At 38.8% G+C, this 24,623-nt stretch overlaps 1 protein-coding gene across 4 annotated transcripts in view; it reads left to right on the top strand.

Annotated features, from left to right (window-relative positions):
- Positions 1-21,552, top strand: part of RAB27A (RAB27A, member RAS oncogene family) — an 84,349-nt gene extending 62,797 nt beyond the window's left edge. For all 4 annotated transcript variants that reach the window (XM_055279227.2, XM_055279226.2, XM_063639433.1 and 1 more), the window contains 3 exons: positions 243-346; positions 4,964-5,087; positions 18,830-21,552. In XM_055279227.2, coding sequence (XP_055135202.1) covers positions 243-346; positions 4,964-5,087; positions 18,830-19,028 — 427 coding nt within the window. In that variant the 3' untranslated portion in view covers positions 19,029-21,552. The remainder of the gene's footprint in view (positions 1-242; positions 347-4,963; positions 5,088-18,829) is intronic.
- The last annotated feature ends 3,071 nt before the right edge of the window (positions 21,553-24,623 follow it).

Below are 24,623 nucleotides of genomic sequence, written 5' to 3' on the forward strand. Positions count from 1 at the left end.
GAGACTAACGTCACAAGCTGGTTCTTGTCATCCCTCTCCAGCAGGTTGGGTTTTCAAATCACATGGTCTGTTAACACTTAAACTGATATAAGTGATAAATAACTATCCTGTACACTTTTGAAATATCACCATGTAGCTTGTTATTGGTAAACTTTTGTAAGAGGCTGAAGGCATTGCTTGTAGCTTTATATTTCAGGAGTGGGGCCATGGTTTAACTGACCATTCTGCTTTTATGTTCCTAGGTTTCGTAGCTTAACAACAGCGTTCTTCAGAGATGCTATGGGTTTTCTTCTACTTTTTGATCTGACAAATGAGCAAAGTTTCCTCAATGTCAGAAACTGGATAAGTAAGTGTTAATGTTCCCCAGTGTCCTGCTACACACTCCCCTCTTATTTATAGAATGCCCTCTTAACGCTCTACTTCTGTGACAAATTGTTTTGGAGGAGATCTTAGTGCAAATACTATTTTAAGGAGCAAGGTTTTTAGTTTAGGGACAAAGATAATTGAAATACTCTGCTTCTCCCTGGTACTGATAACTTTGATTTGTTGAGAACTTCCTGTGCTCCAGGTACAAGGCAGCACTTTATGTGTGTTCTCCTCTTCAGTCTATCCCAGAGAAGAGACTCTTATTCCCATTTTATAGATGAGGAAGTAGAAGCCTAGAGAAGTTAAATCTCTAAGTATCTGCTTGTCTATTGTATGCTATCAATTCTTCTATCATCTCTGGGCATTAAATGGATATTATATATATTATATAGATGCAGATAGCTTTTAAAGACTTAATGGATCATACCCGTGGCTTCATGTCTTTTCTGTGCCTAGAGTCCCCTTCTAGCTTTTAGGGTTAGAGCATCTTTCAGGAGGATTCTGCCATGGAAAATTCTACAACTGCATTGGTAAAAGTGGTCACCAGTGCAATATATGTCAACCTTCATTTTGGAGAGATTTTAACTTCCTAAATGATTGGTTCATAGCCATTTAGAATTCTGCCACTTGACTGCATAACAGCTTTCAAATGTATATTTTCCTTATTTGGTCATGTTAGTGTAACCCTAGAGGATTTATTAGCGAAGGCTGTAATATTAAATTCTTAACATCTAAATCTTTAAAACACTGACTTAAAAAGATCTGCTACTTAAACATTACTTACTGTTTTGGGATTATGAAAGGGTAATTGGCTGTAGTTTTGATAGTAGAAAACCTTAGTTTAAAAATGAGTTTAAAAATAATTTAGTGCACTGTGGTTTTCACATACTTTGTATCTGATCCTCACAATCACCCTGGGCAAAGATTCGGGTCAGTGTCGTGCCCTTATTTCAGGAGAAGGACATTGAGCCTTAAAAAGCAGTAGACTTATCCAAGGATATGAAGCTTTGGCTTTCAGTTTAATGGCCTTTTTTTGCCCGTTCTCAAGTCCGTTGGCCACTAAGAGTTGAAGAGCTATTAATTACTTTAAATATGAGTTCCCCAAATATAGTAATGCTTACTGGGGCTTCACTTCGCTAGATGCCTGGCTAAGTTGCATACCTCATTATTTCCCTTGTAGCTGAATGACAGTGGCTATTTATGGTCCCTTAGTCTCAGCCTGTGTTCATCATCCCTCCTTTGCATCATCAGAACAAGTTCTGGGGCTTTTTAAAATCAACTATTTTATAAGGATCACTAGAGAGTGTTCACAGAATCTTAGCATCAAAAAATAACCTACCTGTTTTTCATAGGTAGACACTAAAACTCTGAGACATTAGATAAATACTGCCTATCCTGGCTAACTAGTTGGATAAAGAACAAAATTATGTGAAAATATGTATACATATGTATGTATTTTGTTTTGTTTTCCTTAGAGAGTAAAAGAATCCTTATTGCTCAGTTAGGTAAAGAACACTGATACGTATTGAAGATTTTATATCTTTAATAGAAAGTATTCTCCACCCCCTACCATTTAAACAAAAAGGTATAATGTTCAGTGTCAGAAGTGGTAATATCAAATCTTAATTAGGAATAAACATTTGTTAATTATCTGTAATTTTATTTTTTCTTCTTCCTGTAAGCATTTTGAGTATTACAACGATCATTCATTTCTTATCTTTTTTTTTTTTTTTTTTTTTGAGATGGTGTTTCTACTCTTGTTGCCCTTGCTAGAGTGCAATGGTGCAGTCTCGGCTCACTGCAACCTCCGCCTCCTGGGTTCAAGCAATTCTCCTGCCTCAGCCTCCCAAGTAGCTGGGATTACAGGCGCACACCAACACCCCCAGCTAATTTTTGTATTTTTGTAGAGATGGGGTTTCACCATGTTGGCCAGGCTGGTCTCCAACTCCTGACCTTAGGTGATCTGCCCGCCTTGGCCTCCCAAAGTGCTGGGATTATAGGTGTGAGCCACGGTGCCCGGCCCATTTCTTATCTTTTAATAAAAATAATAGCTTAATACACACAAATACACACTCTTACACACACACACACACACACACACACAAATATATAAAAATCAGTGGTGAGTGCCAGAACACAGTGTTGCATTAAAGAAGTAGCTGACTCGTGGGTCCTGATTGGCCTGGGAGAGGAGAGAAGGTCTATATACCCTCCCCTTTCCCTTTGCTCCTTTCAGACCCTTCCCTCTCACTCAATCTCTCTATGCCCTCTTGAGAAGGGTGATAAAAGTCTAAAGTAAGCCCCACTCAGTTGAGGAGACAGAACAGAGGCTGAGTCCTCTGGGCCTGGATTGAAATCTAAAAGGAATTTGGTGGTGTGGTAGTCACTGCCCTGTCTTCCTGGAGTTCAGAGGAATAAGCAAGTCATGCCCAGAGTCACTCTTCATCCAATGCTAGTGTGTCTCCTAAGGAAACTTTAAAGTTACCTACATTTCTAAACTTTCTTCTGTAGAGTCACATAAGTGGTGCAACAACCCAACAGTATATATTTTACATATTTTTACCTCTTTATTTTTTATTCCCGTTATTCTCTCTGTCTGAAAAACCCTTTCCACACCTGCCCCCATTTTTTAACCAACTGGAGTTCTGCTTATTCTTTAAAACCTAGCAAAGATGGCCTCTGTAAGATTTTCTGTAATGACCTTAGTTGTGTTAGGTGTTTTCCCTCCTCTTAACCCCTGTTACATTTTATACTGTGTATAGGGTCCTTATCACATCCAGTATCAGATTGTAGTTGTTTATGTAGGTGACTTTTTTCTTACTGAAGTTTTTAAAATAACTGATTAATTTGCTTTTTAGGTAAGTACAATCTTAGTAGAAAAATTAGGAAAAATGAGACAAAAAGAAGAAATTACCAATAATCACGCTTCCTAGACTGCCCAAAATAAATACTGTTAACCGTAATTACTGGTGACACTTACACGCTCTTCTAAATGCTTTAATATATTAACTTCTCAAATGTGAATGTGCATCTCAGTCACCTGGAGGACTTTTTGAAACACAGATTTCTAGCCGCATTTCCAGCATTCCTGATTCAGTAGAGCTGGGGTGGGACCTGAGACTTGCATGTCGACACATTCTTAGGTTATGCTAAGGCTGGTGGCTCACAGTCCTTACCTGCAGAATCGCTGGATTAATTCATTTTAATCCTTACCTTGACTGTATAAAGTAATTAGTATCATTATCACCATTTACAGATGGGGAAACTGAGGCAGTCAAATAACTTCATCAGGGTCACACAGCTAGTAAATGGCAGAGCCAGGATTCAACCCTCGGTACACTGGATCCTGAGTCCGTGCTCATAGCATGACACCGGGCATGGACCTGTAACACCTTATAAGGCATTAACAGAGCACAGAGCCACTCTGGAGACCAGAAAGATAATGAGGTAATCATGAAGCAAGTCTTGAAGGAAGGTTGTGGTTAAGTATTCAACGATGTGGGAACAGCATGTGTAACAACCTGGAGGAAAGAAAGGGCATGGCTTTTCATGAAATGGCACACAGTTTAGTCTCTCCTCTGTAGGTCTTATTACCCCAGTTGCCCCATAAGGGCAAAGAACTGTTGTGAAATTCCGTGCAGAGTATCAGGCCTGTGCTAATGCTCAGTAAACACTTGGCTACTTGACTTTCTTATGATAAGATATAATGAACACGACTTCATAATGAAGAACTAAAATGTCCACACTTTTCTGGTTAACCATGATGAAAAAATAAATTGGGCCATAAACTTTGAAGTATGTCTTACTGTGAACGTTTAGGCCTTAATTTTATTCTGGGGTGTAATGGGTAAGAAATGTGGTGTTATTTTCCTACTTTGAAAGATTAAACTATTTAGCTTAGTGAAGCTCTTTGGTTTGAATCAATTGCTTTTTATAATTATGCCTATTTGCAGGTTTTCAGGTGAAATAAGTGCTGTGGAATAAGAATTATTCCACTATAAGAATTATAGTCCTCTGCTTCTACTTGGTTCTGGTGACAGAGTCACTTACTGTTTATTCTGGGACTTTTCTTCTCATTGAAGCCTGTATCTTGTTTGTTTTAAATGAATTGATTCTGCCCTAGGATAATAGAAAAATGTGAAAAACATTTTGGATTAGTTTGGAGAAAAACAATTCTTTTAGAAATGTCATTGCTATGGAGAAAAAACACATAAAAACAGTTTTAAGATTAGCAGTAAACCCTAGGAACTCCTCCAACTTTCTTTTCAAATAGCCTTCGTAAAAAAGAAAGGTGTTTTGTATGTGTGTGTGTGCATGCGTGTGTGTGTGCACATGTGGGCCCTCACACTTGAGAGGTAGCACATTCTATAAACTCTCTGCTATCAATAAACTGGGGTATGTGCTTAAGAATGGTTTTATATTTCTGCCCCAACTATTCAGCGTTACAGATAAGATTACTGATGCTTTGAAAGCATTATGTCAATTCCCAATATCTGTATATACATTACAGTCTTCAAAGCACTTTTGCATGTATTGTTCATTGATCATACACTTACATTATTATTTACGTATATAATAAACTTTCCTATATTAATAGGCCAGCTACAGATGCATGCATATTGTGAAAACCCAGATATAGTGCTGTGTGGAAACAAGAGTGATCTGGAGGACCAGAGAGTAGTGAAAGAGGAGGAAGCCATAGCACTCGCAGAGAAATATGGGTGAGTATTTTTGTGGAGAAGTCTAGAGAAAACATTTTCAATATAAACATTAGCAGGTGAATGGTAATGAAAAAGACAAAAGTGGAAAATTAAAGCAAAACCTCAGCCATAGGCCTGGGGGCATGTTGAATGTGTCCTTTTTATACGATATGATAGTAGGATCCTTTGAAAATGCATGTGGCAAGGGCCTCTTTCAGTGCTTTGGTCCCATTTTCTCAAGCTCTTGGCATTTGCAGAGAGACAACTTTGAGCTGTCTCAGAGGTGCCTTAGTGTGTAAGGCCTTCTTTCCAAGACGCAAATAGGAGACTCCTGGGGTAAAGAAATCCTCCATGTTGAGCAAGGAAATTTCTTTTTTCTTTTCTTTTCTTTTCCTTTCTTTTTTCTTTCTTTTTTTTTTGAGACAGAGTCTCACACTGTCTCCCAGGCTGGAGTGCAGTGGCACAATCTCGGCTCACTGCAACCTCCGCCTCCCGGGTTCAAGCGATTCTCCTACCTCAGCCTCCCAAGTAGCTGGGACTACAGGAGTCCACCACCACGCCTGGCTAATTTTTGTATTTTTAGTAGAGACGGTGTTTCACCATATTGGCCAGGCTGGTCTCGAACTCCTGACCTTGTGACCCACCTGCCTCAGCCTCCCAAAGTGCTGGGATTACAGGCATGAGCCACCACACCTGGCCTCAGCAAGGAAATTTCAAAGCCACTTCATGTACTATTGTAGAGAATGCTAGCATATAAGAAGGGCTTATTGGTTATTGCAGACTAGGTGCTGTTTTGAAATTTCTATGCTGAGAGAGGAGTGTGAGATCTCCTTTGGCTTAGTCTACGGTCTTGTGGTGGAGGGTCAGCAAAATACTGTCGTTCTCCTTGAGTTCTGGGAATAGGATCATAGCAGCAGCAGCAGCAGCAGCAGCAGCAGCAGCAGCAGCAGCAGCAGCAGCATGAATTGGACATGAAAGAAGTGGTCAGCTGCTGCTTATTAAAGTATTAAAGTGTTAAGGGTGCCTCTAAAAGGAATTTTTACTTTACTTTCTTTCTGCCTCTCACACAATGAGAACCCATATGTAAATTCAAACCCTTACTAGCATTAAAAGAGGAAGGAAGCAAGTGGGTTGAGCAGGGACGGGAGGGAAACAGAGATGGTGTAGATGGTGTAGGGGATGTTACCCAGCTTGTGGCCTTGGTGGTTAGCAGAATCCAAGGAGGCCAAGGGAAAACGTTTCCCTTTTTATTGTGTGATCACTGCTTTATTCTTTCTTTGGTTGATGGAGGTTCAGAAAGCTGGTAGGGTTTATACTGGGAAGGGACGGGGAGGATAGGTGGGCCAGGTAGGAAGAAGCAAGACTCTGGAGAGGTTTGAATACCAGGTAAGGAGATTAGATTTGATCCCTGGGGGACAGAGTTGCTGAAAGCCTTTGAGCATGGAGGGATGTTATGTTTACATTTCCAGATCAGCCTAGAGGCTGTAGGTGGGGAGGGAGGAAAGACTAGAGATTGACAGATTGCAGTGGACTGTGAGGTGGGCAGAGGCTAGCTTTGTGAAAAAGGAAAAGGAAGAATAAATCAGGAAAAATATATAGAGTAGGGCAGGATTTTAGGTTTTTCTCAAGGCTAGCTCAGCTGAAGGATTCTCCTCCACTATAGGCTTACTCTGGCAAGGATTTGCAATTGCATGTAGAGGTTTTTACCCTAGGGCAGATAGTATTTAACCATGTTAGAAACATCCAGAGAACTTTTAACACATTCTCATGTGTGGCCTTCGCCTCTGACCATCAGACATAATTGGTCTGGAGGAGTTTCTCAGGCAGGGTTCAGTTGAAGAAGCATACCTATACATGAAGGGATCTGTTACAGGAATTTGAGCATATGCAATTGTGGGAGCTGGGTAAGTAGTCTCTGTAAGGTGTTGTCTTTGTGTCTGATGCTGAAGCTTGAAGGACAGGACAGGCAGACAGGAAGGGGAGAGGGATGTGAAGTGGGGGATGGATGGAAAAAGTGAGAACCAGCTGGTGCCCATGATGAGGGACTAAAACCCATGTCACTTCCTGTTGCCTGTGACCTGGCTGGTGTGGGTGTCCTGCAGAAACTGGGGCCCTTTGTCACAGGGCTAACGACATTCACCTGGCCCAGGTGCAGGTCTAGTTGCAGGTTTATGCCAACAAGGTGAGCCAGCACATAAGCGACAATATATGAGGGCTATGAAATGGATGTTGCTTCACTTCCCACCCCCAACATTGCCCCCAGATCTCTTTTGTGGCCCACCCTAACCAGAAAGGCATTCTGGGAAATGTTGTTTAGCCTAGCCAAGTGGACTCATTACAAAGCCTGGGCACTGGCATCTTTTGAAATCTCCCCAGGTGATGTTCATGTGCAGTGGTTGACAGCCAGTGACTTAGGTGATTCTGAGGTTGGCAGAGCCTTACCGGCCATTCTGAAATGCCCCCTGCTGCCCTGAGAGGCACTCATGTAATGTAGTGGAAAAGAAACAGGGAGAGATCAAATACCGCAGAGAATACTGAAGTGTTGAAGCTGTGCAGTATGTTGTAATGGGTAAGGAGGAAGTAAGTGATGAAGCAATGGAAACCATGGATCTAGAGCATTCTTTTGAGAGTGTGTCAGCAAATGCAAAGAAAAAAAAAAGAAAGGAAAAGGCAGTTAGAGGAGTTAGCTAGATCAAACAAGCACATTCAAGTATATTCTCAAGTACTAGGAGAGGGTCAGGCTTGCCTTCTTGCCCCTGTGGGCTTTTTCAGCCCTTTGCTTGTTTGCTGTGCCCTGGTTCTTGGGATTCCACAGCCTGTCTGGTATCACGGAGCCTAACCCTGCTTTCTGTCATATGGGGTATCTGAGGGATGTAGGGGACTGTCTTTCACCTGTGCCCAGGTCACGATGGCTATGGAGTATTTCATAGAGAGGAGCTCAATCTATAGTTTTTGAATTGGGTTAAACTGAGAAAAGAGGATTTAGCAAATAATGATTGAAACTCTTGAAGAAAGGAAAGGGCTGGAAACAGTCCCTTAGGATACAGAAAGCATAACATGTAGTTTGGTAGGCTGTTTAACACTTTTAGAGGAAAATATGATGGAACAATTTGGTTCACATGCGTTTCACAAATATGACATATAACTTTAATGATTATTTTCACAGATGTTTTGTTTCATTCTTAGAACGTTTACACTGGTTGTACATGCACTAAAGGACTATGTTGTTTAGTTTATCCATGTGCTAACAGTCAGAAAACAGAATAAAGTTTATGGCATATCTTCATATAATTTGTATGTTGTTTGACAAATTTACATTTTTTGTTACTATTATGCTGTCTTCTATTCTCAATTCATAAAACAGATCATTGGGGCCAGGTGCGGTGGCTCATGCCTGCAATGCCAGCACTCTGGGAGGCCAAGGCAGGTGGATCATCTGAGGCTAGGAGTTCTAGACCAGCCTGGCCAACATGGTGAAACCCCACCTCTACTAAAAATAAAAAAATCAGCTGGGTGTGGTGGCAGGCACCTGTAATCCCAGCTACTCGGGAGGCTGAGGCAGGAGAATCGCTTGAACCCTGGTGAGGCAGAGGTTGCAGTGAGCCAAGATCGCACCATTGCACTTCAGCCTGGGGAACAAGAGCAAAACTCTGTCTCAAAAAAAAAAAAAAAAAAAAGAAAAGAAAAACTAACAAAAATAAAGTAACAAACAAAAAAACCCCAGATCATTGGTTTACAAGTGGTTCTCTGGAATAGGCATACATTCAACGAATCAAACACCATGTCTCAGAAGAACTTGGTAAGCCTAATAAAGAACACTACAGTGCGAATATGGAATATTAATCTGTGTGCTCTGGGACAAGTAAATTTGAGAATGAGGACTTCATACAACAGACAAAAATGTAAAAGGCAAATTGTATACATGATAATGAATGTTAGAAAAAAAATGTGTAGTGGCCTAAGAGTCTACCCCTAATTTTCCATGTTTCTTTGTTGTTGTTGTTTGTTTGTTTGTCTGTGAAACTTGGTTAAATTGTAATATGAAGTTCTTAGGTCACTTCCTAACAAATCAAAGTGATCTCTATAGTAAACCAATTGAATTTTCCTGGAACACATGCAACATAATGGTTTCCAATGTATTATATTGAGTGATATTGCCAATGAAGTTAGAGAAGAGAACAAAGCAGGAAGTTGTTCAAATTTGCACTCCTGCCAGCCAAGTGATTACAGTTCACATGGTTGCTGAAACACTTTAAAAAGATAGCTACGAAGTCAGTGACAAATAGAAGAGAAAGCAGAATGAAATATTGGCAACATTCCTCTTTTGGAAGACACTATTAGATCTCAAGCTTCAGTGTGCGTCAGAATCAATCACCTGAACACTGGGTCCCACAGTTTCTGATTCAGTAGGTCCCACAGTTTCTGATTCAGTAGGTCTGGGTTGGAGCCCACAAATGTATGCTGATGATCAGTTTCCAGATGTTGGTGCTGCTGGTTCAAGACAACACTTTGAGTTCCTATCAAATATGCATGGTAGCAGACATTTTGCTTGACAGGTGAGCATGCTAGCAGATATTTTCTTTGGACAAAGTCATTCTTGTACAGGATATGAACCAGTTGTCTACTTGTGCCATGCATGAGTGAGTGAAATATGGTCAATGACTTCTCATTGGAAAATTCATGTTAAGAGAGGAAGATTTTTTTTCTCACCCAGTTAATTACATCACCTATGATATAGGCTGGGAAGCGACCTTGGCATTGGTAGTGAGGGAGCACCAACCACAAGTGAGCAGACAGGGGCTTCACTCTGTGACTAAATATGGTTGCATTGAAATGTCTGTCCATACTTTATTCACAGAGGATAGTTGGTGGTCATAATAAGCCTTTGTTCTTGATTCAGAGTTGAGGAAAATAGAGAAAAATGTGAATATGATCTAAAGCTGGGCATGGTGGCTCATGCCTGTAATCCCAGCACTTTGGGAGGTTGAGGTAGGTGGATCACCTGAGCTCAGGAGTTCGAGACCAGCCTGGCCAACATGGTGAAACCCCATCTCTACAAAAATATAAAACTTAGCTGGGTATGATGGTGGGTGCCTGTAATCCCAGCTACCTGGGAGGCTGAGGCAGGAGAATCGCTTGAACCCAGGAGGCAGAGGTTGCAGTGAGCCAAGATTATACCATTGCACTCCAGCCTGAGCAAAAGAGCGAGACTCCGTCTATAAAAAAAAACAAAAAACAAAAAAGAATACGAACTAAGAATGACAACTGAATGTACATATTTTGTGTACTGTGCAAAGAAATGGGCAGCAAATTTAAGATGATGTTCTCCCTGCTGAAGGCTGCTGGTTATTGCTGAGGAAGATGATCAAGAGTTTCTGGAATGAAAGAGGAATTAAAAATATTTATTTACAACATAATAATATCAGTATGGATCATTTCAGGGATTTCAACTAGCTTAGTTCAACAGCATGCTCACTGTTTTCTCTAGTTTGAACTAGATGAAATGTGGTACAAATAGCTTGATCTCTAATAGTTTAGTTTTTTACCAACTTGATTACATCTTTTCTTGATTTGAGAAATAACTTAGTGATGTAGCATTGGGCATGTTTGAAAAGTACACAAATAAGCCATAATCAAACATACAAGACTGATTTGCAGAGCTCCATTTAACTCAGCAGAGGATCTGGGTTTCATTTGCCGCAATCTCCCAGGTTCAGACAGTCAGCACACCAGCCGTTTCCTGGAAATGTTGTTCAATTAGCATCCAACAGACTATGAAAAGTAGTGTGAAACTCACTTCTCACTTTAGTGAGACATTTGTTCATAATTTCTAGATCCACATGTGAGCCAAATATCTAGAGCCATTTGACAGAACCACCAAATATACTTGCTGTTATTCCTGGCAACCTCTAACTGAGATTAGGATCTTTTAGTTTTGTGAGAATAAATAATGGAAAATAAATCAGGATGCTGACCTATACCACAAGCAAGATCTTGGTGAAAAACTGCAAATGCTCATGCCCTTCTCATTGATTTGAATCTGTTTACTTAAAGTTTTTATTTTAAAATTTTTGACTAATCTATTTTTGGAAAATGCATTATAATTAATGGTCTGCATGTACTCCAAATGGCCTTTAAGTGGCTGCTTACAGACTGATAATACGATTAGCAGCACTGAATATTTTCGTCTTTGGCAATACGGCTCCATGGTGGTGCTACAGTAGCACCACTATGTGGAGAAAAGGAACAATAGCAATCTTTCTATGGTTAAAATGGGGACAATACATCCTCTTGAATTTGTTTTTTTTTTTTTTTTTTTTTTTGTGAGATGGAGTCTAGCTCTGTCACCCAGCTGGAGTGCAGTGGCACAATCTCGGCTCACTGTAACCTCTGCCTCCCAGGTTCAAGCGATTCTCTTGCCTCAGCCCCCCGAGTAGCTGGGGCTACAGGTGTGCGCAACCGTGCCCAGCTAATTTTTATATGTTTTTTTAAGTAAAGACGGGGTTTCACCATGTTGGCCAGGTTGATCTTGAACTTCTGGCCTCAAGTGATCCACACGTCTTGGCTTCCCAAAGTGCTGGGATTACAGGCGAGCCACCGCATCCAGCCTGGAACATCATTTTCTTATGGAAAGAAAGTCTGAATTGAGGGTCTTTTCTATGGCTCTCATCTAGTTTGCGAGATGAGATTACAGCTCAATTACTGGCACAGAGCTGAGAGTGGAGTGAACTCTATTCACTTATTCCTGTAGAAATGAAAATCTTACTGCCTCAAATTGCTCAGAAGACTCTGAATGATTAGTTTAAGGATTTTAAAGTTGTTAACCTGACTCCTGGTCCCATGACCTAGAGGTTTACAAATGGCAAGAAAATATACTTTTAATTGAAAGAAGTTTGTTACTTGAATTTGAAGTTTGTTACAAATCTAAACTATGTTTTGTTAATATTGTGCATCTTTTAGCATGAGTAACTTGAAAAGTTAGAGCTCTTATACCTTGAAATTATACCAATTAAATATTTGCTTAAGTTAATAAACATTGGACAGTAGCTCACAGCTCTGCTAGAAGCATCAGTCATTTATACCTCAGTATTAATCAGTAGAGTAAGATCCATTTTCTTCCAGCATTTAATGAAGATTGCTTGGAAAGTGAGGAGTTTATTGAGGAGTGAGGGAGGCAAATGCTTTGGGGCACAAAGCACTTTGGCCAGGAAAGGTCTGAGTGCAGCATCTCTGATGTAGGGAGGCATGGTCCCAGGTACCAGAATTAGAGCAGTATTGTAGATTTTATAGATCAGCTACATTGTGGATTAAACCAATGTTCGTGGGTTAGTTTGCGAATTTATTTTTATTTTTTATCCTTTTTTTTTTTTCCCACAACACACAGATTGAGAATTTAATGTTTACCATGTTGCTAGTGACATTGCTTTTTTGGGATGATGTATTCTGAGTTTTTGTTTTTCTTTTCTGAGACAGAGTCTCCCTCTGTTGCTCAGGCTGGAGTGCACTGGCACCATCTTGGCTCACTGCAACCTCTGCCTGCCGGGTTCAGGAGATCCTCCTGTCTCAGCCTCCCTAGTAGCTGGGACTACAGGCACGTGCCACCATGCCCAGCTAATTTTTGTATTTTTAGTAGAGACGGGGTTTCACCATGTTGGCCAGGCTGATCTTGAACTCCTGACCTCAGGTGATCCGCCTGCCTAGGCCTCTCAAAGTGCTGGGATTATATTATAGGTGTGAGCCACTGTGCCCGGCTGTGTTCTGAGTTTTAAATAACATAATTACATATTATATATACATGTATATACAATACACTGCACTGGAGTGTATTATAAATACACACATACATATATGTGTGTATTTATATACACATATAAATATATACACATACATATATACACATATATGCATATATGTATGTGTGTATACACATATACGCATATATGTATGTGTGTGTATACACATATACGCATATATGTATATGTGTATATACATATATGCATATATGTACGCCTATATACACATATACATATATGTATGTGTGCATATACATATATACATACATGTATGTGTGCATATACATATATGTGTAATACATATGTGTATATATACATATATGTATGTATACATCTACATATATGTATATACACACGTATATATGTACATATACATATACACACGTATGTATGTACATATACATATATACACGTATGTATATATACATATATGCATATATGTATGTGTGTATATATACACACGTATATATGTATATATACACATACATATATACGTGTATACGTATATATACACATACATATATACATATGTGTATATATACATCTATACATATGTGTGTGCATATATACATCTATACATATGTGTGTGCATATATACATCTATACATATATGTATATGTGTATATATACATATATGTATGTGTATATATACGTATATACATATATATGTATGTGTATGTATATATACGTGTATACATATATGTGTGTATACATATATACGTGTGTGTATATATACATATATGTATGTGTGTATATACATATATGTGTGTATATACATATATGTACGCGTGTATATATACATATACACATATATGTATGTGTCTATATATGTATACACATATATGTGTGTGTATATACGTATACACATTATGTGTGTTTATATACGTATATACATATACATATGTGTGTATATATGTATGTGTCTATATGTATATATACATATATACATATGTATGTATACACACGTATATACATCTGTATGTGCGCGTATACACGTATATACATGTATGTGTATATATACGTATATATACACATATATGTATGTGTATATATACGTATACACGTATATATGTATGTGTATATATACATATATGTGTGTGTATATATACATATGTACATATGTGTGTATATATACGTGTATACATATATGCGTGTGTGTATATATACATATATACATATATACATATATGCGTGTGTGTATATATACATATATACATATATGCGTGTGTATATATACATGTATACTTCTATGTATTGTATATATACATGTATACATCTATGTATGTGTATATATACATCTATACATGTGTATATATACATCTATACATATGTGTGTGCATATATACATCTATACATATGTGTGTGCATATATACATCTATACATATGTGTGTGCATATATACATCTATACATGTGTGTGCATATATACATCTATACATATGTGTGTGCATATATACATCTATACATATATGTATATGTGTATATATACATATATGTATGTGTATATATACGTATATACATATATATGTATGTGTATATATGTATACGTGTATACATATATGTGTGTATACATATATACATGTGTGTGTATATATACATATATGTATGTGTGTATATACATATATGTGTGTATATACATATATGTATGCGTGTATATATATACATATACACATATATGTATGTGTGTATATATGTATACACATATATGTGTGTGTATATACGTATACACATTATGTGTGTTTATATATGTATATACATATACATATGTGTGTATATATGTGTGTGTCTATATGTATATATACATATATACATATGTATGTATACACACGTATATACATCTGTATGTGCGCATATACACGTATATACATCTGTATGTATGTGTGTATATATATACATCTGTATGTATGTGTGTATATATATATACACATATATATTCTTGGAAGTTTTCTTAAAAGTTTTATGTAAGTTTTCTTAGGAGAGAGATATATATATCCCAAAAGATATATAGAAATGTATATCAGATATATTAAAAAGATTTGCTGTCTGTACTCCCATGTTTATTGCAGCACTATCCATGAGAGCTAAGATATGCAATCAATCTACCCATCAATGGATGAATGGGTAAATAAAATATGGTTTGTATATACAATGGAATGTTATTCCACCATAAAAAAAAAAAGAATGAAATCCTGTCATTTGCAGCAGCTTGGATGGAACTGGAGATCATTATGTTATGTGAAATAGCCAAACACAGAAAGACAAATGTTGCTTGTTCCTACTCATATGTGGGAGCTACAAAGGTGGATCTCGTGAAGATAGAGAGTAGATTGGAGAACACCAGAGGCCAGGAAGGGTAGGAGGGCGTGGAGGATGAAGAGAGACTGATTGATAGGTACAAACATATGGTTTGATAGAAGAAATAAGATGCAGTGTTAGAAGGATCAGTAGGGTGACTATAGTTTACAACAATCTGTTGTATATCTTGAAATAGCTAGGAGGGAAAAATTCAAATCGTTCTAGTATAAAGAAAAGACAAATATTGAAGATTATGGCTATCCCAAGTATACTAATCTTTACAGATTATATCAGTGTATTAAATGATCATATTTACTCTGAAACTATATTATGCATAAATAAAAAATAAAATTTTCTTACAGATACAATTGAAGCCCCTTTTAAAATTCCTTGCTGATTCCATTCTCCTTCCTGCCTCCTCAGAGGGAATCACACTATGTCTGCTTCCTATAGCAGATGTTGTTGGTTGCCTAGACAATATTCATGCCTTTATTTATAGAATCTCAATTTCCTTTAGCTATCTACTCTGCTTCTAGAGGTCATGCCACTTAAGAGAGGCACGTGCCAGCCCCCAGCCCAGGAAGACTGATTGGTTTAAGCCAATGATGGTGGTGTACCATTCCTCTTGCCAGAGTTTGGTTTAGGCATTGGCATGTGATACAGTTTTGACCAATGAAACATGAGGGAAAGTCCTCCAGGGACTTCTGGGAAAGATTTCCTCTCTCCTGAGGGAGGCACACAGAGGAAGAGTCCTTTTTTCCTTGAAACTTTGGTGTGTTGATATGTGATGCCTGGAATGTTTTAACTTCTGGGGTCATGAAGGGAGTCAGACTGTGGACAAAGCTGACATGTGGAGGATGGCAGAACAGAAGGATGAGATGAATCTAGGCTCTTTGTTTCTACTGTTTGGCGAGCGAATTAACACTGGAAACACTCTAGTTCTGTGTTCGTTATGCTTGACAATAAATTCCTACTTGTGATTCATGCCAATTTGAGCCACAATTTTCAGTTACTTTTAGCTAAAAGCAGTCAAAATTATATATTTCTAGTCCAAGAAGTTGTACTTTTACTACATAGATGTTTTTATAATGATGTGTAATTATTTTGTGTTCTTCACACAAATGATCTTGTGTCATACAAGTTGGTTTTTTAATTCAACGTTTAATTTTTGCCATGTTGATACAGTTTAAGCATTGTATAATTCATTGTATGAATATATCACTATTCATGCGCTTATTGATGGACATTTAGGTTAATTTTTTCCCTATTACAAATAGTTCTGCAATATCTATTCCATTAGATGATGCCATGTGTACATATATGAGAGCTTCTCTAGGGCTGCACTATCCAGTATGATAGCCACTAGTCACATGTAGCTATTTAAGTTAAAATTAAAAGTTCAGGTGTTTTGGCCAGGTGTGGTGGCTCATGCCTCTTATCCCAGCACTTTGGGAGGGGAGGCAGACAGATCACTTCAGGTCAGGAGTTTGATACCAGCCTGGCCAACAGGGTAAAATTAGCTGGGAGTGGTGGCATGTTGCTGTAGTCCCAGCTTCTTGGGAGGCTGAGGGACGAGAATCGCTTGAACTTGGGAGGCAGAGGTTGCAATGAGCCAAGATCACACCATTACACTCCAGCCTGGGCAACAGAGTGAGACTCCATCTCTAAAAAACAAAACAAAACAAAACAAAAACAAAAACAAAAAAGTCACGTTTTTGGTTGCATTAGCCACATTTTAAGTGCTCAATAGCTACATGTGGCTAGTAGTTATTGTACTGGATGATATAGATATGGAAAGTTCTTGTCACTGTGGGAAGTTCTATTGGATAGTGCTGCTCCAGGACAGAGTTTCTGAATATTTTTCATAGCATGGCACCTGCAGAAAATGATAATATTTGTACAGCTCACTGGGATAAATAGATAAGGCTGCTCAAGTTTGGAGGAGACTGGTTCAGGGACTCTGGCTGCCCTAAGACCTTCTCAGTTGCCCTAAGGACTGAGGGATTGCTGATGTCTCAGGTATCCCTGTAACTCACTTCCTGCCCATCAACATGCCTTGGCTCTGCTTTAGATGTACACCCAGGAGTGCTGTTGCTGGGTCATAGTGCATGCATGTTTCAGTTTTACCAGATATTACCGTCTTATTTTCCAAAGTAGTTATAAAAGTTTGTACTTACATAAGCAGTAAATGCAAGTTCCTCCTTTCTTCTCCTTGGCAATACTTGATATTGGGAGATTTTTATATTTTTGCCAATCTGACGGGTGTGAGTTAATATACCATTATTTTAACTTGCATTTCCGTTATTTTGGGTGAGGTTGAACATTTTTTCATAAATGTAATTTCTGAGAATTTCCTGTGCATATCCTTAGTCTATTTCATATTATCTTGTTTATTACCTTAATTAATTTGAAGAATTATTTTTTCAGATGCTAACCCATTTGCAAGTTATATGAAACATCATATATTTTGGCCTGTCGCTCATCTTTTAACTTTGCTTATGATATATGTTGTGGCACCAAAGTTTTAAATTTTAACATTGTCAAGATTATCAAACTTGTTCTCTGTGGTTTGAGCTTTTATAGCTATATTAAGAAATCCTTTCTTATTCCAATGTCAAAAAGATAAGTCTGTTATATTTTCTTCTGAAAGTTTTCAAGTTTTACTTTTCACTTAGAGGAATTTAAACAGCTTTCATACCAAGAATGAAGCTTTAAATTCTTAAAACCAGGCCGGGTGCAGCAGCTCACACCTGTAGTCCCAGCACTTTGGAGGCCAAGGCAGGTGGGTAGCTTGAGCTCAGGAGTTAGAAACCAGCCTGGGCAACATGGTAAAACCCTGTCTCTACAAAAAAATACACTAATTAGCCAGGCGTGGTGGTGTGCACCTGTGGTCCCAGCTACTCGGAAAGCTGAGGTAGGAGGATCGATGCCTGGGAAGTCGCCTGGGAACTGAGATCGTGCGACTGCACTACAGCCTGGGTGACAGAGACTCTGTCTCAAAACAAAAAACCCTCCAAAAACTTAAATGAAAAAAGATTTAATTCTGTCTCTGTCTTCCAGAATCCCCTACTTATATCTTTTTATAAATTTTTTATAGTAAATCAATATATATTACCAAAATATATATTGCATAAATATGCTCCTTTAAAAAAATGAAAATTGATTTTTTTTTTGAGACAGTCTAACTCTATTGCCCAGGCTGGAGTGCGGTGGCACAATATTGGCTCACTGCAACCTCTGCCTCCCAGGTTCAAGTGATTCTTGAGCCTCAGCCTCCCCAGTAGCTGGGATTACAGGTGTATGCCAGCATTCCCAGCTAATTTTTGTATTTTTTGTAGAGATGGGGTTTCCGCATGTTGGCCAGGCTGGTCTTGAACTCCTGACCTCAGGTGATCTGCCCACCTGAGCCTCCCGGAGTGCTGGGAGGTGTGAGCCACTGCGCCCAGCCAAAAATTGATATTTTGAAGAGTCTAAAATTTCCAATTTTGCATATCTACTGGAAATGCAGTGTGAATATTTTATTGTCTTTTTCACTTTTTAATGTACTCTGGGGTGGTAAAATGTTTGTCATCTTGTATATTTGTATTCTATCGATTCTCTAATTTGAATTATCAAGAGCAAAGGTCACTGTGCTTTCCCTCCACATGTTGTTACCTGAGTTGTCTCTGTCTTCCAGAATCCCCTACTTTGAAACTAGCGCTGCCAATGGGACAAACATAAGCCAAGCAATTGAGATGCTTCTGGACCTAATAATGAAGCGAATGGAACGGTGTGTGGACAAGTCCTGGATTCCTGAAGGAGTGGTGCGATCAAATGGTCATGCCTCTACGGATCAGTTAAGTGAAGAAAAGGAGAAAGGGGCATGTGGCTGTTGAGAAGTCAAGTAAGCGACATAGTAGTTCAGGTGGCCCATGCCTGGGATCTTCTCTATGATTGATACATGGCACAGCGAGAGATTAATGGGCATTGTGTACAAATTGCTTCTCACCAGCCCCATTAGACCTATGAATAAAGCATCTGGTTCTAAAATTAATTTGTTGCAGCTTTGTAAATATTTCTTTAAGATTCAGCCTGAGAGTTAGGAGAAATATTTCAGAGCCAAAAGTGCCTTATAAAACCTTAGCCTATTATAGTAAATCATTCAAGGATTCAGAATTTTGCAGTCACAGAAGAGTGTATTTATTATGTAGAATGAATGAGGGTACTGTCATCTGCCTTAACGTAGGTAGGCCCAGAGTCTTACATTTAAGATCTTACATGCAATTATAAAACTGCCACAGTCTTCAATCCAGATTTAAAGACTCATGCCATAGGTGACATTCTAAAATACCATTAAAGCCACTTAAATGTTAAATAAGAATATACATGCACATCCGCTCAATGTCTTTGAGTATTAATTTTATGTAAGCATTCTATTTAACATGAATATAGGACAAATCATGGCCATATCTATAGACCTTGGATAAACTGGATTGACCAATTGTACACTCACGGTGCCTTTTTTGTTGGTGGGAAGGGGATTGGGGTGGGGCAGGGTGGCTTAATGTAATATGAGCAACCAAAGTGGGACTTCTGGCTCCCCACTATATTCCCATTGCTCTGAATGGTTGATTGAAGGGTCAGGGAACTAGATTTTATGGCTTTAGTTCACTGTGATTGTACATTTATACTTGGCCTATGTGCTGGCCACATCTGAACATAGCTGGTGCTTATGCGGAGTTATTTGTGATGAGTAAATATTTAGTTTCTTTTTCTTCATATTTATAATGTTGATCTGGCATCCTCAGGCTGCAGCTTAATTAGCTTATAAATTACTCATCTCTGTCTTTACCAGCAGGCTCTGTATTGTTGATATTTGCAACTTGTTTTGCTTTTCCATTGGTGGAATTGAAATAATTAGTTTTTAATTACATAAGATGCCTGTTTGCTATTTGGTGGAAGATAGATGTTCATATTGAAGCAGTTACATTTGTACTGTAGTTCAATAAAAGAAAAATGAAGTATTCTATAGCCTATATTTTTCATAGAGCTCATGAGCGTTTACTGTACTTGCTGGGTCTTGCCAAGATCATGTATTCTGCTGCATTGCCAAAGTGTCTTCATACCAAATTAAAGGTGGTTTTAATATATGTTTCATGGAAGTCGTTTATAAAATTCAAAGGTATTTCATTTAGATGAAAAGTCTTATTTATTAAAGTGGTTTGAATAAAGTAGATCAAAACCTCCAGAGATCTTCTTAGGAAGAAATATCACTCACCATAATTTAAATAAAGAATAAAAATACATGTATTTTGTGGTGGAAAATGTTTGGTAGAACTGTAATTAGAAAAATACAAGTATATTTGGGTGATGGTTACACTTTAGGACTGCACGATATATTCATGTATCTAAACTGTACTTGTATCCCCTAAATTTATTTTTAAAAAAGGAAAATAATAAGTATAATGAAAAAACCTATTTTTTTTCCACTGTCCTTCCACTACTCCCATAACAAACTTAGCCGTGGTTGGTAAAATTTTACGTATTTTTATCCTTGAAATGAAGGCTTCTTTTAGATTCCAAAGAAGTCATGGAGGCCTGTGCATTTGAATTGTATATGCTAGTGAGGATAAGATTTAGACATTGCAAGAGCAGGATTGGTTGGGCGCGGTGGCTCACACCTGTAATCCCAGCACTTTGGGAGGCTGAGGAGGGTGGATCACGAGGTCAGGAGATCGAGACCATCCTGGCTAACATGGTGAAACCCCGTCTCTACTAAAAATAATAAAAAAAAATGAGCCGGGCGTGGTGGCGAGCGCCTGTAGTCCCAGCTACTCAGGAGGATGAGGCAGGAGAATGGCATGAACCTGGGAGGCGGAGCTTGCAGTGAGCCGAGATCGCGCCACTGCACTCCAGCCTGGGCAACAGAGCGAGACTCCAGCCTGGGCAACAGAGCGAGACTCCATCTCAAAAGAGCAGGGTCACAATCACACAGCAGTGCCTTATATAGTTGCCATAAGACTTCAGTGGAGTACGACATAATTTTACAGCTACATATCAGGGCATATTCTATATGGTGTATTTGTGTTAGAATAACACATTAAATGTCTTTAAACATAGAAATAAGAATGTTTGCATGTTTCAGTTGTCAAGAATCAAATGAGTAATTAGTTATAGATTCCACTGGCCTTAAACATACAATTAAGTGTATACATGATATAGGGCACACACAGGAGTCACCTTTAATTATTAAAATAACCTGTATTCTTTTTGGAAATCATTTAAGTTTGGTATTGAAGTACTATATTTTTTGTGCATCAATGTATTTTTCTATTTACAAGCCTATGTGAAAGTGAAGTGTATCTTCAGTGAACCATGTGCCAATTAAGCTGTAATAAAAAAGTGGTCTAGTCTGTCAAATTTGTGTGTGAATGTAACTTTATTTATTATCACGAAGTTTCATACCAGAGGTTGTAATGCCAAAGGAAATGAAATTCAGGGATACACGTTCCATTAGGTGCTAACTGAGGGGCCAGCCAAGACAACATATTCTGGAAAAGTAATTAAAAATGTTATCAGGCTGGGCGCGGTGGCTCACGCCTATAATCCCAGCACTTTGGGAGGCCGAGGCAGGCAGATGACCTGAGGTCAAGAGTTTGAGACCAGCCTGACAAACATGGAGAAATCCCATCTCTACTAAAAATACAAAATTAGCTGGGCGTGGTGGCGCATGACTGTAATCCCAGCTACTTGGGAGGCTGAGGCAGGAGAATCGCTTGAACCCAGGAGGCGGAGGTTGCAGTGAGCCGAGATTGCGCCGCTGCACTCCAGCCTGGGCAACAAGAGCGAAACTCTGTCTCGAAAACAAAAAAAAACAACAACAAAAAAGTTATCAAACGTATTGAGCACCTATATTTGGGAAGTGTTGTAGTAGACGATCTCAGATACACAAAACAAGGATGGTTAAGGCCTGAACTAAGATTAGGCAGGGCTGAGAGGTGATGCAAGAGGCGCTGGGGAGGGAACAGTCATGGATTGGATGAGGAGGGCATATGTGGAGAGATGGCTTCTCTGACCTCCTGACCTTATTTCTTACCACTGTCCACCTCACTCTTCTCAGGCACACTGGTCTCCTTGGAGCAGTCAAGCATGTTCCTGCCTCAGATCTCTTGCATTTGCAGTTCCCTGTGTCTGGAATGCTAGTGTTCCATGTATACTTCTCCTATCCTTTAAGACTGTTCAAATGCCACCTTGTCCAAAGAACTTTACTGACCACCTTAAAGAGCAGTCACTCCCCTTCATGGCCCCAACCAGATTGTCACTCCTTGATCTGTTGTTCTGCTTTGCGTTTCTTCATATCGCTCAATGTAAATATTTCACCACTTGATGTATTTACAATTATTCTTCGCCAAGAGGCTGACAGGTGATTCACTTGACATATTTATGTATTTGTCCACATCCACTAAGATACAAGCTCCACAAACAAGGACAGGGATTTAGGTAGTTTTCTTCAAAACTGTTACCGTCACTCAGAAAAAGGCCTGGTACACAATAGGTACTCAAATGTCTGTTGATTGACTGAGTAAAGGACTTAAAGAGGCAGCAGGGTCAAGAGAAAGAGTTTTCCAAAGGGGCCACTGTTAATGTTCAAAGACAGAAGAATACAATTTGAAAATAAAAACAGCATTAAAAATGTTTAAAAAGGTTCACATACAGTAAGTCCATACTAATTCATTGTAAGAAATCAAGAAATCTAGGCCAGGTGTGGTGGCTCACGCTTGTAATCCCAGCACTTTGGGAGCTGAGGTGGGTAGATCACCTGAGATCAGGAGTTGGAGACCAGCCTGGCCAACATGGTAAAAGCCAGTCTCTACTAAAAATGCAAAATTAGCTGGGCGTGGTGGCTCATGCCTGTAATCCCAGCTACTGGGGAGGCGGAGGCAGGAGAATCGCTTGAACCCGGGAGGCAGATGTTGCATGAGCCGAGATCATGCCACTGAACTCCAGCAAGACTTCGTCTCAAAAAAAAAAAAAAAAATTAAGAAATCTGAGAAATAATTTCTGATCTTTTGAAGTTGATGTCAAGATGGCTAACAATCTATCTAAGACATGTTTCACTTGGTATTTTTATAAATTGGAAATCTCTATGGTGGTATTTCCAGCTCTTCTGTTATTGGTAATATAGGTATTTATATAACTAATAAGCTCTTCCATTATAAGATACTTAGATCATGCTAGATAAAGTATGAACATATTTTTAAAAAATGTACCGATGATTTCTCAAAAAAATACGGGCAATGCCCTAAGACCACCTCCTTCCCCTTAAAAACAGACAACAGACGGAACTTAAAACAACCTGATGCTGATTGTGGTTTGCTTTTGGTTTGTTTTTGCCAGTATCGGTAATCAGGATGCTTTGTTATAATGGCTACGAAGAATTAGTAAAGAAAACCTTGGGCCTGTTGAGAATAGGGTGCTGAAACTGCAGCCCTCTGTCCCCAAACACACAGAAATCCAGGAACTGCTCTATGGTTTTTTTTTTTCTTCTTGTTGAGATGGAGTCTCACTCTGTTGCCCAGGCTGGAGTGCAGTGGTGCGATCTCGGCTCACTGCAACCTCTGCCTCCCGGGTTCAAGCAATTCTCTGCCTCAGCCTCCCGAGTAGCTGGGATTACAGGCACCTACCACCACACTCGGCTAATTTTTGTATTTTTAATAGAGATGGGGTTTCACCATCTTGTCCAGGCTGCTCTTGAACTCCTGATCTTGTGATCCACCCGCCTTGGCCTCCCAAAGTGCTGGGATTAGAGGCGTGAGCCACCATGCCCGGCCGATCTAGTCTATGTCTTTAATCTCTTGTGAAAATTTACAACCACAAGTCGGCTTGAACACAGGTTTAAGGTTAAAGTGTATAATACCTAATTTTTCTGGGTATGTTCAATCAAGAAATTAACAAAAATTAACATTTTAAAGAAGTGATTTGTTCTGGATTACTTGGTGGAAGCAAAGCAAAAATGTTTGCAGATGGAACATTTCTGCACAGGCCAAAAAACACCCTACTATGGATGAGATTACAATGAAAAATTACAATCTATTTCTTCTTCATTCTTATCTCCAATCATTAGCAAGGGCCAGCAGACCAAACAGCCAGCAGGATTTGGCATTTAAGAACCTCAAATAATATACTTATCAGAAGGAGACCATAAAGTCAAAGTGTTTAAGATAATCACAAACATGAAAGGAACTAAAAAATCCAGAAAAGAAGACAATATTAAAGATACCAGACTGGTTTGAATTAAAAAAAGAAAATCAAAAACGTCCAACAATGAAAAATATAGCCATTGATATTCAAAACTTAATGGTTAGAGGTTAAATGACAGGTTTGACAGAGTTGAAGAGAAAATTCTAGAAGGCAGGTCAGAGGAAATTACCCATAATTCAGCAGACAGAGATAAGGAGAAAGTCCTGGAGGGGTTAAAAGACACAGAGGGA

This window comes from Symphalangus syndactylus, chromosome 5 (assembly GCF_028878055.3).
Source record: "Symphalangus syndactylus isolate Jambi chromosome 5, NHGRI_mSymSyn1-v2.1_pri, whole genome shotgun sequence".
NCBI classification, from domain to species: Eukaryota; Metazoa; Chordata; class Mammalia; order Primates; family Hylobatidae; genus Symphalangus; species Symphalangus syndactylus.